This window comes from Taudactylus pleione, unplaced genomic scaffold, assembly GCF_031769625.1.
Source record: "Taudactylus pleione unplaced genomic scaffold, aTauple2 ptg000034l, whole genome shotgun sequence".
Taxonomy (NCBI): domain Eukaryota; kingdom Metazoa; phylum Chordata; class Amphibia; order Anura; family Myobatrachidae; genus Taudactylus; species Taudactylus pleione.
This window is the reverse complement of record NW_028284436.1, coordinates 1,922,698-1,940,159: the sequence shown is the minus strand read 5'-3', so window position 1 is coordinate 1,940,159 and position 17,462 is coordinate 1,922,698. Positions and strand designations below refer to the sequence as shown.

Sequence of the window (17,462 nt, the reverse complement as noted above, 5' to 3'; positions counted from 1 at the left end):
CGAATTAAACCTTGACGTGCGCTTTGGGAGCCACTTACTGGTTTTAATTATTAATTTTTCTTTAATTACTTTGCTTTTGATAATAAGTATATTATGTAAATAGCAGTTGTTGTTGTTTTTTTAAGCCCTGGACTTACGCACACATAGATCCACGCTTAGGTGTCCTGGCAGCACTTTCTCAAATGATTTTCATTAATTGTATAAACATATTTCATTCCTATAAAGCAGCACACCCAGGTATCACTGACAACCGCTTATATTTAAATAATATTAAAGTCATTTCAGAATATGGTTAGTAAGAAGTGTTATCAGTTGGGGCAGCTTGCTTTAAAGCCATTTTGGGGATTTATATTGGTTCCCCCACCCACTGTCATGGCAAATATTGGAGGATTCTGATTTTAATCATGAGCAAAATTGCTGCAAAACTTCACACTGGCAAATATTCTGGGGCAGAAGGCCAAAAGTGGCGTTCATGCGTGGAGGGGACGCAATGGGGCGCTGAGTCTTAATTAAATCAAGAAACCAACATCTAAAGACCCCCATACATCTGAGACGGATCGGCACGATTCTGCGATCGGATCGGAAACGCATTTCCAACCGGCGGCCATCGATGTTCCGCGATCCGTCGCAGGATTGGTGAAATTCTACATTTCTACTTCAGGGTCCATAGGGTATCCACAGGATACCTTGGGGTATAGGTGTGACGTCAGTCGCAGGGCACCAAAGAGTTAAGCTTTCAGCCTCCCAGGATGCACTAGGTCCCCCTCCTATACCCCGCCCCCGGGCCAAGGCACCTCAGTTTAGTTTGGTGCCCGGCCGGAGTCGGGTGCACCTGTTGGAGTGGGGGCTAGAAGAGCCCCTGAAGCTTATTCTTCATGCAGCTGTGGCTGCACAACTGGATGTACAGCATGGACAGTCAGTCCTGACGTCCATGCTGTCTTCCCTACACCCCGCCGGTACCAGAACGCCGGTACTGATCCGGGGATGCTGGTGGGCGTCTGGGGTCACAGCTAGCGGTGACCCCAGATGCTCCGGACCATGGCCGGATTCAAGGGGGACAGAGGTAAGCAGCGGGGTCCCGCGGTGGGTCCCCGCTGATCACATGGTCCTAAGTCCCCAGGCAGGGGGCTCCCTGGGGACTGGCTGCAGCGTGGAGCCAGGCGACCAACCTGCGCTTCCACTACCCCCTGGGACAGCGGACCGCAGCAGAGCGGTAGCGCTGCGGCGTCCCAGGGGTTAAATGCATGCCAGGGGAGCGCGCCTTCCCTGTCTCACAGCCGGCGCCTCCCCCGCTGCACACAGCCCTCTCTGCATGCTGCCGACTGGTCCTGTGGCAGCGCTCCTCCCCCAGGCCAGCCTCCTCTCTGCTCCTCGGCGGCCATCTTCTCCAGAACGCATGGTGAACGCTGCTGGAAGCGCTGGACGGAAGCATCGTGGTCTGGGTCCCCCCGCATACCTCTCCTCCGCTGTGGTCAGGTCTGTGTATGCAGCGCTGTGTCCTACCAGGCCCTGTGTCTGTGTAGTTGAGTGATCAGCGCTGTTAGTGCAGGAATTGTTATTTCTCTGCATTGTATGTGACTGTGCTAGCGCTGCTGCCTGTAATCTTTTCTTCATCTAAACTGTCAGCTTTATTACTGTCCCTGTTCTTTCTGCTAAAGCCCTTGCGGTGCGGTGCTGCAGGGTGGTCTCTCGCCTATTTAATACTTAATTGGTGAGAGAGGTCACATACGTGGTGCCATCATGTCTGAAAGTGATTTTCCCCTCCGGCTACAGTGTACCACGTGCAAAGTACCGTTAGCGGAGGGGGAGGGTAGCGCGGAGGGCCTTTGCCGGCAGTGTTTGTCCATGGCGCGGCCTATTACGGTTACAGCACCAGTACAGGAGCCGCCCTGGGCTTGTTTCGCTCAGGCGTTAACAGCTTTAGTGGGCCAGTTAGCTCCGCAGCCCGCGTTTACTCCGATGGGTTTGTCCCAGCAGTCTGTGGTGTCGTCACCCATGCAGGGGTTCCCATGACAATTGGTGGTACCCCACAGTCTCCCTATTTCCCCGCTCCCGGGTTCTCAGGAGCCAGCGTGGGTTAACTCCCTGACGAGTTCTGTACAGCACTTGTCGGATGTGTTGCAAGGGGAGTCTGTGATGCGGTCTCATAAAAGGCCGGTTGCGTCTCTGTCCGCTCCTTATGAGGATGACGAAGGGACGTCTGATGATGGGGAGATTCTAGATCCTTACGATCAGGAACCTCTCCATACTAAGGACGCTGATGCTAAGTCCAAAGTATATATTCCTGGGCTTATTCGGGCGGTCCGCACAGCCTTGGTGATTGAGGACGAAGTTCCCCCAGCGGCTAAATCTAAGTATGCCTTTTTCAAAGATGTGAAGGGCGATGCCACAGTCTTTCCTCTTTCGGGTCAGTTGGTGGACCATTTAGAGGAGGCGTGGAAACAACCTGGCAAAAGATACCAGCCGCAGAGACGCCTGGCGGTGGCTTATCCGTTCGCGGATAATTATTTTGCTAAGTGTGAATCCCCTCCACAGGTGGATTCTCACGTGACCCGTCTTGTCCGTAGTGCCACATTGCCGATGCCATCCATGTCCTCCCTTAAGGATGCTACGGACCGCAAGGTAGAAATCTGCCTGAAGTCCGCTTATTCCCTTGCAGGGGGGGCAGCACGGCCGGCTATGGCCATTTGCTGGGTTGCCAGAGCGATGGAGCGCTGGGCGGATTCATTAGAGGCTTCTTTTGAATCCGACTGTCCGGCCGATCAGGCGGAGTTGATTGGCAATCTCCGTGATTCGGCCACCTACATCAACGAGGCGGCTCTAGACATTAGTACTCTGGTGTCTAGAATTTCTTCAGCAGCGGTAGCTGCTCGTCGCACCTTGTGGCTGCGATCCTGGAAGGCGGACGCAGATTCCAAGAAAGGTCTGGAAGCGTTGCCGTTTACCGGAGAAGTTCTCTTCGGTCCGGATCTGGATAAGATTGTGGCCACGCTGGCGGCAGCCAAATCTGCCTGTCTCCCGTCGGCCGCTGCTCCTTCTGGTTCGGGACCATCGTCCTTTCGGTCATCTAGGGCCCAGGGCAGGCCCAAACCACAGTCGTTTCCTCGACAGGCTGGCCCTAAGAAATCGGTCAAGCCCCGGAAGCAGGCATGGAGTACCAGACGTCCGGCCCCCAAGCCAGATGACAAGCCTGCGGCCTGACGGTCCGGGCCTCCCTTTGGGGGATCCCAGGGTGGGAGGCCGCCTGCTACAGTTCGCCCAGTGTTGGTCGACCACTACGACAGACACTTGGGTTCTGGAGGTGGTTTCTCACGGATACGCCCTCTCCTTCCGGCACAGACCCCCGGCTCGCTTCTTCACCACGGGTCTCCCATCAGACCGGAACAAGGCTACGGAGCTGCGGAAGGTATTGCACACTATGCTCCAGGCTGGAGTTATAGTGGCGGTTCCATTCTCCCAGAGGGGCCAGGGTTTCTATTCAAATCTATTTTTGGTACAGAAACCCAATGGGTCATATCGTCCGATTCTCAACCTCAAAGCACTCAACAAGTCTTTGCGGGTCCCGAAGTTTCGGATGGAGACCCTACGGTCCATCATTCTGGCGCTGGAACCTGGGGACTACTTGGTGTCATTGGACATACAGGACGCTTACCTGCATGTCCCTATTCTTTGGCGCCATCAACAGTTCCTCAGGTTCGCAATCAGCAGCGACCACTTCCAGTTTCGGGCGTTACCTTTTGGCCTGGCAACAGCACCACGTGTTTTCACCAAGGTGATGGCGGTCATGGCGGCTTCTCTGCGGCTGCAGGGAGTCCGCATGTTGCCGTATTTGGACGACCTGTTATTGGTGGCAGGATCTCCAGAGCTCCTGTTACGCCACTTGGACCTGACCATTGCACTGCTGCAACGGCACGGCTGGCTAATCAACTGGCAGAAGTCCACTCTAATCCCGTCTCGGAGGATTCTGCATCTTGGAGCCTTATTGGACTCGGGACAGCAAAGGATCTTCGTGACGGAGGACAAGATCTCTGCTTTACAGTCAAGGGTGCGCAGTTGTCTGCACAGCCGCCGGGTGTCCTTACACTCGGCGATGAGGTTACTGGGCTCCATGGTGTCGGTGTTCGACATGGTGGAATACGCCCAGTTTCACTCCAGACCTCTGCAGCACCTGATCCTGTCCAAGTGGAACGGGCTGACTCAGTCTCTGAAGTCCCAGACGATTGTGCTCACCCAGGAGGTTCGCCTGTCCCTTACGTGGTGGTTACAGACGACCCACCTCAACAAGGGACGTCCGTTCTGGGTTCCAAATTGGGTCCTGTTGACAACGGACGCCAGTCTTCGGGGCTGGGGAGCAGTTTCGGGTCCACACTTGTTCCAGGGCAGGTGGACGCCGACAGAAGCGGAGCTTCCAATAAATATCTTGGAACTCCGTGCGGTCTTCAATGCTCTCCAGCAGGCACAGCGGTTTCTCCAGGGTCGCCCGGTGCAGGTCCAGTCGGACAACGCTACCACCGTGGCCTACATAAACAGGCAAGGAGGAACTCGCAGTCGGGCGGCTCTCGTAGAGGTCTCTCGGATCCTGGTTTGGGCGGAGCGCAATCTTCCGGCCATATCAGCGGTCTTCATCCCGGGAGTGCTCAATTGGGAGGCGGACTTTCTAAGTCGCCAGGACGTTCATCCGGGGGAATGGTCCCTGCACCCGGACGTTTTTCAACTACTGGTGGACAGGTGGGGTCTTCCAGAAATCGACCTCATGGCGTCCCGGCACAACAACAAGTTGCCGGTGTACGGGTCTCGCACAAGAGACGAAGGGGCGTCTCTGGTGGATGCTCTGTCCGTCCGGTGGACGTTCCGGTTCGCATACCTGTTCCCTCCGGTCTCCCTTCTTCCACGGGTAATCCGGAAATTCAAACAGGAAGGAGGGACGCTCCTGTTGATAGCTCCCGCGTGGCCCAGACGGCACTGGTTCTCAGACCTTCAGGGTCTGTCCGTGGACATTCCTCTGCGGTTGCCGCTACGACCGGACCTTCTGTCTCAGGGTCCTTGCCTTCACCCGGACCTGACTCGGCTGTCTTTGACGGCGTGGCTGTTGAGACGGCCATGCTGAGGTCCCGGGGGTTTTCCAGCTCTGTGGTGCGTACCATGTTGCGAGCTCAGAAACCGTCTTCCGCGAGGATATACCATCGCGTGTGGCATACGTTCTTCCAGTGGTGTCGACCGAGAGGTTATGCACCGCGGGAGTTTCGTCTGTCTCGGATTCTCGCCTTCCTGCAAGCGGGACTAGATCATGGGCTTCGCCTTGCTTCTTTGAAGGTACAGGTTTCGGCCCTATCTGTCTGGTTTCACCGTAGGATTGCTACAATCCCGGATGTGCGCACCTTTATGCAGGGTGTTCTCCGCATTCAGCCGCCCTTTGTTCCACCTGTGGCGCCTTGGGATTTGGCTGTGGTCCTGAGGGCTCTCCAAGGACCGCCGTTTGAACCACTGGGCTCAGTGGATCTTAAATGGCTAACAGCTAAGACTGTTTTCCTTCTGGCCATTGCTTCGGCCAGACGTGTTTCTGAGTTAGGGGCTCTTTCTTGTAGACCCCCTTTCTTGGTTTTTTATGGGAACAGGGCAGTGCTCCGCACTCGGCCCGAGTTTCTTCCCAAAGTTGTTTCCCAGTTTCATATTAACGAGGAAATAGTTGTTCCGGCCTTTAACTCACCGGGTCTTTCCGTGGGTGAGGCCTCTTTGGATGTTGTGCGGGCCTTAAGGACTTATGTTGACCGCACTTCTTCGTTTAGGAAGTCGGACGCTTTGTTTGTCCTCTTTGGCTTCCGTAAAAAGGGTTGGCCTGCTTCAAAGCAAACTTTGGCAGCCTGGATCCATATGGCTATTTCTGAAGCTTATCTTCATGAAGGCCTACCGGTCCCTCCTTCTCTGAAGGCTCATTCCACTAGGTCTGTGGGTCCTTCGTGGGCAGCTCGACGTGGTGCCTCGGCAGTTCAGATCTGCAAGGCTGCTACGTGGTCTTCTGTCCATACCTTCGTGAGGTATTACAGGTTTGACACCTTCGCCTCTCAGGATGCTTCCTTCGGGCGGCGGATTCTCCTTTCTGCACAGGAGCGTCCCCACCCTTAAAGGATACTGCTTTGGGACATCCCCAAGGTATCCTGTGGATACCCTATGGACCCTGAAGTAGAAAATATGAGATATGGTAAGAACTTACCCTTGTTATCTCTATTTCTACGAAGTCCATAGGGTTCCACAGGACTCCCGCCCTGTCGCACCTGTGCTGCAGATGGGCTTTGCTCTGGTCACCGGTTTTCCGTCTCCCTCTGGTGAGAATGTGATTCTTGTATGTGTCCAGATCTTTGTTCTCTCTCTTCCTTCTCCTCCTCCGGCCTATGGCTTGGTAACTAACTGAGGTGCCTTGGCCCGGGGGCGGGGTATAGGAGGGGGACCTAGTGCATCCTGGGAGGCTGAAAGCTTAACTCTTTGGTGCCCTGCGACTGACGTCACACCTATACCCCAAGGTATCCTGTGGAACCCTATGGACTTCGTAGAAATAGAGATAACAAGGGTAAGTTCTTACCATATCTCATATTATTAAGTTTCACCGATCTGCCAATCACGATCATTTTTTGACCGTGATCGGCATATCTGTGAAATCCAACATGTTGGATTTCAGCGATCCCGGGTTGCAGGATCGCTACATCGCGGCAATCCCATTGTCTTAAGTGGCCTTAAGGCACTCACCAATTTTAGATGGGTCAATGGGTCTAGGATGCTCCTAGCTTGTCTGTACATTAAGAGATGCAGATTTGTAATAGATAAATTGAATCACCGCCATCATATTTTAACCCCCCTGGAAAGTAGATTATGTAATACTAATTTATACTTCCGTGGTGTCGTTATTACATTTTGTTTCCTTTTTATGCCGATAAACTCAGCCCGCTGCAGGTTCATTTAATAGAAGTGTAGAGAAGCCTCTAATTCATGTCTAGTAGTGCATCTGGCAAATTAATTGTACCTACCGTAATATCACCTTTAAGTTTCTTTCCTACCGCAAATTTTTTATTTTATTTTTTTTGCTGCATTAACGAACAAATACATTTAGATGAGCATTTTTCAAAAAGATAAATATGTGCTTCCTGTGATCGCAATAAAACAGTCCATGTAGTACGTTATGGTGATGTCTTCTCTCCAGCCTGGCGAGACCGCCATATGGCATCGCTTCATGTTGTTGCTCCGATTAAATGCCATACATCTGTTCCCCCACCCCAGTACACTGCTTGCTCCCCTGAGGCAGTACAAGGGAAAGGAATAGACGGGCTAGTATTGGGAGCCCATTTATCATTAATTAACGTTTACAATGCAATCTGGGTGCGCGATATTGCCCATGATCGCATTGCAGAATGTGATTACATCGATGTTACCGATGTTTCCGCTGTCTTGCCAGGTATAGAATACACAAGTAAAGGGAAGTGGGTGGTATTATGCAGTGCTGGGCGTCTGCTTATACTGCTGCGATTGCCGTGCGTATGCATTGATTAGCATATTCTCACAGCGTCCGGGTGCGTGCGTCTGCATCCGTGCGTTCCTTGCTGAATCAGGCCCTGAATCCGCGATGTGTAGCCCATAGGCTACAATGGTAGCTGTGGGGGCCAATCTCTGGAATGCTTCGCATTTCGGAAATTGGTAAATATGGCATCATGGAATCCCCCATAGAAACCTATGTAGGATGCGGCTGCCGGCGGGAATGGAGGGATCGCAGGATGTATCGCAGGAGGTATCTGCTGTGGTTCCTCTATGATACATCTGGGGGATGTTGCGGTAAAGTATAAAAAATGGGTACTGAATTAGGTGTGAACACAGATATGCCTCTCAGGACGTGTCTCTCTTGCAGTGCGACGATATGCAATGATTATAATGACCATCAGCAGCACAATCCAGCCGCGTCTGATTGGCTGGCTGCAGATTGCTCTACAGTTGCTAGAGCTTCATTCATTCACTGATGCATTAGACTGATTCATGTAATAAATAACCTGCCAACAGTTGGCATTACTTCATTGTAATTCCCAAGCAGATTGCTGCGGGAAAGACAATTCCTACAGAGTGTGTGTATGTGTATATATATATATATATATATATATGTACAAAAAGAGGTACCGGCGCCAACTTAGGTGAGGATACTAGTTAGGAGGTGAATATGATTGTGTGTGCCATGTTCTCCCTATATGTCAAGGGTGTCAGCTGGACCAAATATAATAGGGCATTTGGAATTGCCCCTTAGTGTGCAGTATGTGTAGGCGTACAAGGTGTTTAGCGACTGACATAGATAATACAAACTAATGTGTTACAAGATACAAATGTATCATCAAGGCGCTTCATAAATGATATAAGAGCTTATGTGTAAAAAATGTATATAACAATTTATTAAATATAACAAATTATAGACTGCTGAGCCTGTGCGTATTTTCAAGGAGCTCTAGCAATGACCTTTTAGGTCTAGGTAGGTGTAACAGGTGTATCACACAAAGCGCAAAGTGCTAATAAATATTTCAAAACTAGCCTTAGTACAGGTTCAATAAATATGTAAGTACATAAGTATTATATATTAAAAGCACAGGAAAATGCACATAAAACTTTTCTATGTCAGAGCAGCAATAAGTGTTCTAAAAACTTTAAAAACACTCTAAAAAGTACAAAGTACAAGAAGGTTCTCTTAAATTCATAAGGTGCTTATCTTTGATAGTTCATTAGGCAAGAGGCAGCTTCCCAACACGTTTCATCCACTGGGGACTTCATCAGCTGCGCCTGATGCAGGGTTAAGCTCGGAGCCCTGGGGGCTGCCAGCATTTTTGTGCGAGTTCTGGCTGCCGACAAGGGTGGCTGTTGTCGCAATGACTCGCACCCGCGAGATAAATGCAGACAATTGGATTGAGCCCTATATCTGGTGGATAACCTAAATTATTATTATTATTATTATTATTACATTCCCTGTACATTATTAAAGAGAACAACTTTAGTGAGCTACAAGCTGAATGGTAAGGGAAGGCCGTTTAATTCATAATGATGTGAAAAAATCACATAGGGGGAGATTTACCAAATCTTGGATAGAGATAAACGAGAGAAGTTGCTCATAGCAACCAATCTAACCAATCCGCCTCTGTCATTTTTCTAGCCCAGCCTGTAAAGTGAGAGTTAGAAGCTGATTGGTTGGTACAGGAGGAGGGGTGTACTAATTACCTAAGACCAGGCTTGTTGAAGGGGCCCGACTGGGCCTCTCTTCACAGCACATGCTGCTATGTGCTGGGCTACAGGGGGGTCTGGGGAGGCTGCTGTCGCTGATCGGCTGCAGTCACTCTCTGTCCTGGATCTACCAATGCTCTGCTTTGTGGAGACAAGCATGGTTTTATTTTGTTATTTCTAGGGCGCATGTCCACACCTACACTCTGGCCACGCCCTCTCCAGTACCCGCTCTCTACAGCCCTTGGTTGGTATGGGCAACTTCTACACTTTATCGCTAAGATTTCATAAATCTCCCCCATCATGTTTAACAGGTAGCATTCCCCTTATTCGTGTGTCTGATTTCCTACAGCTTCATCCTGTTTATTGTTCCTCTTCTAGTTTGCTGCGATTGGACCTACGACAGCCGAGGCAATGGCCACAGAAGGCCTGAGTGTCAGCTGCACAGCCCAGAATCCCACACCTCAGGACCTAGCCAAGGGGATACGAGGCATCCACAAGCCGTAACAATGCTAATGGTGGTGTGAGGAGTATATGACCATCGCCGCGTCAACGAATGCGATCGTGGCGATGTTACTGTGATTCGGTCCATACTGGAACTTTATATATGTAAAAGAGATCTGATGACATTAAATGTTACTTGTCTGTGTAATATTCTCCGATGATCCATTCGGGAACATCGGAATGAGTTGTCCCCATTTGAGGTTTAGGTAGGGTGTTTTTGTATCTACATTCTGGGTGAGCAGATGTACTATGGTGAATGTGGACACTATTAGATAGTAACTATTCTGTACGTAAAACAAAAATAGGGTTGGAAAAATTAATACTTGAATACTTTTGTTAAAAGATTGAACTGTGGCGTAGTGTATCGATTTGACTGCCACCATATTCAAATAATCTAGAGATGTAATCCATCAACCCTTAATACAGGGGTGGGGAACCTTTTTTCTGTCGAGAGCCATTTTGATAAATATAACATTACTCGCGGGCCCAGTACAGGCCACGCTCCCTCCATGTGATGGCACGGGCGGAGCCACAATCGCCGGTGATTACAGCAATGCCCGGAGCATCCTGAGGATGCTCCGGGGAGCTGTAAGGGCAGTGGTGTGACAGTCTGAAGCATCCGAAGGACCCTCCAGGTGGCACTGCTGCATAGATTCTGGCTGCAGGGTGTTATTTTAGGGTCTGAGGTTCACCATTCCTGCCTTAATATATCCTCTCTCCCTGTGCAATAAACAGGACCCCCCTCCCTTGCAATCCCAACTTCTCTGAAGCCAGGATGCCCATCACACCATAACTCTCATTACTGGAAGACTGAGATGTATCAATCCTTCTACAGAGAACGAGTGAAGGCATTTCCCTTAGCAACCAATCAGCTTCTGCCTATCATTTATCAAGTATAGTCTATAAAATGATAGCTAGAAGCTGATTGGTTGCTATGGTTAACATCTCCATTTGTCCTCTGTAGACAGTTTGATACATTTCCCCCTTACGGGTTCAGGTAAGGAAGATGTTCAGGACAGGTTTGTGGGACTGATTATATTAATGAAGGATTGTTGTCCAAAGTGACCCAATATCCTGCACAAATGTGCGTCCGGACCTTGGGTGTATTTGAAGTGTTTTATTTTGTACATTATAATGTTCTCATGTCACTTTGAGTAGCTCCCCTCATTTTTTTGAATCTTGTCCAGAGCAAAATGGTTTCACAGAACATATGAGAAGTTACTTAGGGGGAGATGTATCAAGCCTTCGAGAGAAATAAAGTGGAGTAGTTGCCCATAGCAACCAATCCGCTCCTAACTGTCATTTTTTAATCTTTGGTTGATAAATGACAGTAAAGGTGGGCACACACGGTACGATGTGTACCTGCATGATCTCAGAGACGACATATCGAACGGTTCCTACACACGCGGCGATCCGGTGCCTGACTGCCCAACATGCCGGCCCTCGCCGCATAGCGCTGCATGGGATCGTCGGCCGCATCGCCTGATATTTCTGCATGTTCAAAAGATCAGGTGATGCGACCGACGACCCCAACGGGAGCGCGCAATGCACGATATTGTGCATACACATGGAAAGATATTGTTGATTTATCGTTCCAATCCGTCGGATCGTTAGCAATATCGTTCCGCGTGTGAGGGCATTTAGAAGCCGATGGGTTGCTATGGACAACTTCTCCACTTCATCTCTCTCCAAAGTTTAATACATCTCCCCCTCAAACTTATACACACCTTTTACAGAAAATCTTGTATTTTTTTTTAAGGTTAATGATCATTATAAAATGGTGATGTACTGAGGGGCTGAGAAAAGAGTGAACATGGGAGGTAGAAGGGGTACAGCACTGTTTTGTGTAAATCCTTTATGTATTCCTTTAGGTAAAATCTTTACGCTTAAATTTAGCAGGAAGTATTATCTATTACTTTTCTTGTCCGTTTTAGTTGTTCGGTGGTCATGTGGCCGCAGGTAATTAGCTTGTTACTTGTGAAGTCTGGTGCTAGTTACATTATTTGTGGAATCAATTTACCTATAATAAAGAAAATGCCTATGCTGACAATATTATTTCTGTACAGATTGCATGTCTCGGGTCACGCTCTGCAGAGAACGATCCATACCGACGTCAGTCTGCGCAGATATAATAATGGGCCTGCTGCTTGTACATTTATTGCCCTTCTTTGCCAACGTACCTATATATCAGATAGTTGATTTTTTTTTCCAATTTACAAAACCAGTGGCATCGTAATGTTGTTTAAAAACGAGTAAATTGTGACTTATGTGCAACAATAAAGTGCTTGTTTGTGTGGAAGGGAAATTCCTATGTTTTGTGCAGCTTGTCGTTGCTTACTGTATACGTTCCCTACTGTGCCTTGTATGTGTTTAGGTGGATTGTGATGCCAGGTCTATTTACAGTCACTAGACGCTGATCCATTCTAGAAACTCAAGTACTAGTAAAACACTGATGTGTGCAAACTGTTCATACTGAGAAACAGGAAACCGCGCATAATTTACCTCCACAAAGCGACGAGTGCCAGACCAACACCTGGCAGGGGGCTACTTTCTGTGTAAACAGCACTTTTGTGTAAGCACTGGTGTTATTCCGTTGTGCTGCTAAAGCTTTACTGTCACTGGGATGCAGACGGCGAGCCTGATCATGGGTCTAAATGCAGATATTTCACGCATTCGCCTCATCGTGCATAGAAGAAGGGCAAGGATTGTAAGAGCGGACAAATTGACCCGCCCATTGACGGATCACTCTTTCCGTGAAATTAGTGTTTCTGGGCGGCGACCATGCGATCACACAGGACTGATCTATCTCATGAGAGTGTCATGGGCATGGGGTGGGTGAACGTGCCGATACTAAGGATTGCAGCTGCAGGCAGAAAAACAGTGGGCAGTCCAGCCGGCCATCCGCAGAAGACAGACGGATAATTGGCATAGACGTGCGGATACTTGCGTTAGCATACGATAGCAAATAGGCTGCTGTGGCCGGACGGGGAAGTGACCACAGATACATTGACCCACATATAAAAATATAGCATTATGCCCCATTCCCTCATCTTACAGAATGTCAGGGGCCAAGGGGTATATTTACTAAAGTGCAGGTTTATAGAAATGGAGATGTTGCCCATAGCAACAAATCAGATTATACTTATCATTTACCTAGCACCTTCTAGAAGGTAATAGCTAGAATCTGGTTGCTATGGGCAACATCTCCACTTCTAAAAACCCGCACTTTAGTAAATCTACCTCCTAGTATCCAGGAGACTGGCCGATGAGCTACTCAGTGATGGTCATATTCTCCAGCCATAGGGATTGAAAGAGTTTTGGATGAGGGTGTATTTACTAAATATCGATTTCAATCTACAGTATCTAAATCGATCAACTTCGATGTTGTATTTCTAAGGTTAAGGGCGGGCTGTACTAAGGCTAAAATGCGGCCGCATCTCCTATATGTACCAAACTCCGGAGTGCAAAACTTTCAAGAGTTTGGACCTGCATCTATAAATTAAGTTGCCAAGTCTATGCCTACCGCAATGTTCACTGAGAGGGATCCAATCTGATCAGAGGATCCAATCAGAGCGTGCGGTCGATCTGAATGAGGGGAGGACGTCTTGAATTTTCAAGACGTCCTCCTTTGCGGTGGTAAGGCTGTGGGTTAACACCCACAGCCTTACGACCGCCTAAGGTGATGGTCGCGATGGTCAAGACCATCGCGGCTTACGACGAGACCCTAGGGTAGGGTCTCCCTTGTTGTAAGCCCCGGAGTGATGTCAGTGGGGCCGCCCCCAAACGGTAGGCGTTCCCATGGGAACGCCCCCGTTTGGGCTGCCACCCCCCCGGCCCGCCTTCCAAACGGGGCGAGCTGTCAATCAACATCAACAGCTCGCCCCCTTTGGATCGAGACCCGCTACGACCGGCGCTGTCGGTCGTAGCGGGTCTCACGCATGCACACGCCGGCGCCGTCGTGCGCATGCTCTACGGGGGCCATCGACCCGGTCCGAGCGCATCGGCGTTAACGACCGGGTCTGAATGGCCCCCTATATTCCCTACCAAATGCTCACACACAGACACGCTAGGGTTAATTTTTGTTGGGAGCCAATTAACCTACTAGTATATTTTTTTGGGAGTGTGGGAGTACCCGGAGGAAACCCACGCAAGCACAGGGAAAATATACAAACTTCACACATTTGGGACCGTAGTGGGTATTGAACCCACGACCTCAGTGCTGTGAGGCAGTAATGCTAACCATTACACCATATGTGCAAGCCCAACAGCTTGTTCCCTCCAAAAAAAAATAAAAATAAATTTGGTAACAGTAATAATGATACAGTTCCAAAGACAAAAAAAGAATAATCTTTAAAAATTGAGCAATGGATGATTTGTGCATTTTTTTTTTTCTTAAGTATTTTTAAAGTTAAAAAAATTATTCAAAGCAAACCTTGTTCATTTTTTTTTTATAAACAAATGAAATAAAAAAAAAAAAAAATTTGCGGGGAAAAAAATATAATTTGGTGGTAATTTTCGACAAATTTAAAAAAAAAAAAATGTAAACAAAAACATATTTTTTTTATATAATTGCTTTAATTAAATTTGGGTTGGGGTTAACGAAAAAGTAAATTTTGGGGTAATTTGAAGTCATTATTGCTGACATGTAATTATTGGACCAATTAGGCTAATTGAAAACTACCAATTGCCTAATTAGTCATGGAAGAGGGTGGTGTCCAAGGGGTTCTGAAGGGGTCCTTGACATTTTAGACCTGTTCTAGGGCTGCAAGAAAATAGCTGCAGTAATTCTTACAGAAATGACCGCAAATGATTTTCTACCCAGCAATAGAATATGATAAACTACACGGCTTCTGAAATAACCCTACGCCACTGGGTTTTACAAAACTTTGCTTGCATTTAGAAATGCCCCTTAGTATATTATTACCCCTAGTGTTACACTCTGCAATACAATCATAAGCAGATAGATTAGAAATATCTTTTAGTGGGTCTGTCCTGGTTCTCTCAGTAATACCCCTTTTACACCAGAGCTAAAACCTGGGTTATTGCAGGGTTAACTCGAGTAGCTCCTTGGTGTAAAAGGAGAGAGGGTTAGATCGCCGGGTTGAGTGACCCGGCAATCCAACCCAGGTAACTTGCAGGGTTTAGCACCGCATGCCAGCCGATGGGTCCGGCTTAAGTGGTGCTTGGAGATGACGTCATCTCCAAACGTCCACTTCAATGCCGGAAAATCCGGGTCTATGCAGACCCGACTCCGGTGTGAATGTCCTGGGTCGGTGCCGGCTAAATTCCGGGTCTGATCCGGATTGGAACCCTGTTCCAACTCTGGGTCAGACTCGGAATTTAGGTGTAAAAGTGGTATAAATTATCTTATGTTCACTTTAGCTATATTGGTCCCTGGTGAGAGGAGTGTAATACCTCTTTCACACCAAGCTTCTGATCTGGGATATTGCCGAAGCAACTTGGGTCCTGGCTTTGTGTGAAAGGGTCAGCCTGGTTTGTGTGTCCTGGGACTTCGACCCTGGACCCGGATACAATGTAGTCTGAAAGGGGCAACCCGGGTTATACAAGTTTAAAAGCTTCTGATTGGCTGTGGATGCACCCACCCGCCTCAAGGGAGTTACATGCAGGGCAAACACGGGTGCAGTGTGAACGGGGATGACTTGGGAATAACCCAAGGTGCAGTTTGAAAGGGGTCACTGCTTGAAACCTGGGTCGGACCCGGGATTTTGGTCTGAAAGTGGTATAATACTGATTGTTCACCTGGCCAAGAAGAAGAGAGATGGAGTGAATGTCACCTATAAGTACCAGCATATCCTGGGGACAGCCTACAAGCACATCCGACTAGTCAGCAGCTGGGATGAAGAACACAATGAGTTCAGTATTATGCTGATGCTGTCTCAGCTGCTGCCTAAGTGACACCAACTTTCCTTAAATGAAGTAATAAAAATAAACCGTTTCTGGCTGTCACAATCCATTCCTTCTACTTTTACAGCTCTTTCTGCTAATGGATGAGTTGTATCCTATTTACTTCCACTTTAGTGTTCAGCGGTTCTGAATCTCGCTGTCCTGTCTCTTCCTGGTCAGACTTTTATCTTTGTGTTGCCTGTGCAGTTTGTCTCATCCACTGTCCCTGTCCCTAATTTCACTTTTTTTTTTGCTATTCTCTGATTTCTTTTGAGATTTTCTATCACTAATTCTTTATTTTGACTCCTCACACTTATTCCCTTTTATCAGTTTCCTCCTTATTATCCTTATCTCTCTCCCCCTGTAATTGTTTCCCTCAGACTGCTGCATAATATGGGCTGTTCTGTTCTCTCCCTTATTGATCCTGTTCCCTCCTTGTTACCCTCATTTTCCTTTATCTTTTCCTCTCTCAATTCTTTATTTCCTTTTTTCTTTTTCATATTCACCCTGACCTTGTTTAACCCATTCCCAGACTGCTCTCTAATTAAATCTATGCCCTATCAGTACACCCTCCAATTGCATCTATCCCCTATCAGTACGCCCTCCAATTACATCTATCCCCTATCAGTACACCCTCCAATTACATCTATCCCCTATCAGTACACCCTCTAATTTCATCTATGCCCTATCAGTACGCCCTCCAATTACATCTATACCCTATCAGTACACCCTCTAATTACATCTATGCCCTATCAGTACACCCTCTAATTACGTCTATCCCCTATCAGTACATCCTCTAATTACATCTATGCCCTATCAGTACACCCTCCAATTACATCTATCCCCTATCAGTACACCCTCCAATTACATCTATCCCCTATCAGTACGCCCTCCAATTGCATCTATCCCCTATCAGTACGCCCTCCAATTGCATCTATCCCCTATCAGTACGCCCTCCAATTGCATCTATCCCCTATCAGTACGCCCTCCAATTGCATCTATCCCCTATCAGTACACCCTCCAATTACATCTATCCCCTATCAGTATACCCTCTAATTACATCTATCCCCTATCAGTACGCCCTCTAATTACATCTATCCCCTATCAGTATGCCCTCCAGTTACATCTATCCCCTATCGGTACACCCTCTAATTACATCTATCCCCTATCGGTATACCCTCTAATTACATCTATCCCCTATCAGTACGCTGTCTAATTACATCTTTCCCCTATCAGTACGCCCTCTAATTACATCTATCCCCTATCAGTATGCCCTCTAATTACATCTATCCCCTATCAGTACACCCTCTAATTACATCCATCCCCTATCAGTACACCCTCTAATTGCATCTATCCCCTATCAGTATACCCTCTAATTACATCTATCCCCTGTCAGCATACCCTTTAATTACATCTATCCCCTGTCAGTACACCCTCTAATTACGTCTATCCCCTATCAGTATGCCCTCCAATTACGTCTATCCCCTATCAGTACGCCCTCCAATTACGTCTATCCCCTATCAGTACGCCCTCCGATTACGTCTATACCCTATCAGTATACCCTTTGATTACATGTATGCCCTATCAGTATACCCTCTGATTACATGTATGCCCTATCAGTACGCCCTCCGATTACATCTATCCCCTATCAGTACGCCCTCTAATTACATCTATCCCCTATCAGCACGCCCTCTAATTACATCTATCCCCTATCAGTACGCCCTCTAATTACATCTATCCCCTATCAGTATACCCTCTAATTACATCTATCCCCTGTCAGCATACCCTTTAATTACATCTATCCCCTGTCAGTACACCCT

General features: G+C 48.0%; 1 protein-coding gene across 3 annotated transcripts in view; it reads left to right on the top strand.

Moving 5' to 3' along the window:
• Positions 1-12,032, top strand: part of UROS (uroporphyrinogen III synthase) — a 66,587-nt gene extending 54,555 nt beyond the window's left edge. For all 3 annotated transcript variants that reach the window (XM_088452201.1, XM_088452199.1, XM_088452200.1), the window contains one exon: positions 9,616-12,032. In XM_088452201.1, the coding sequence (XP_088308327.1) occupies positions 9,616-9,741 (126 nt within the window). In that variant the 3' untranslated portion in view covers positions 9,742-12,032. The remainder of the gene's footprint in view (positions 1-9,615) is intronic.
• Positions 12,033-17,462: the final 5,430 nt, after the last annotated feature.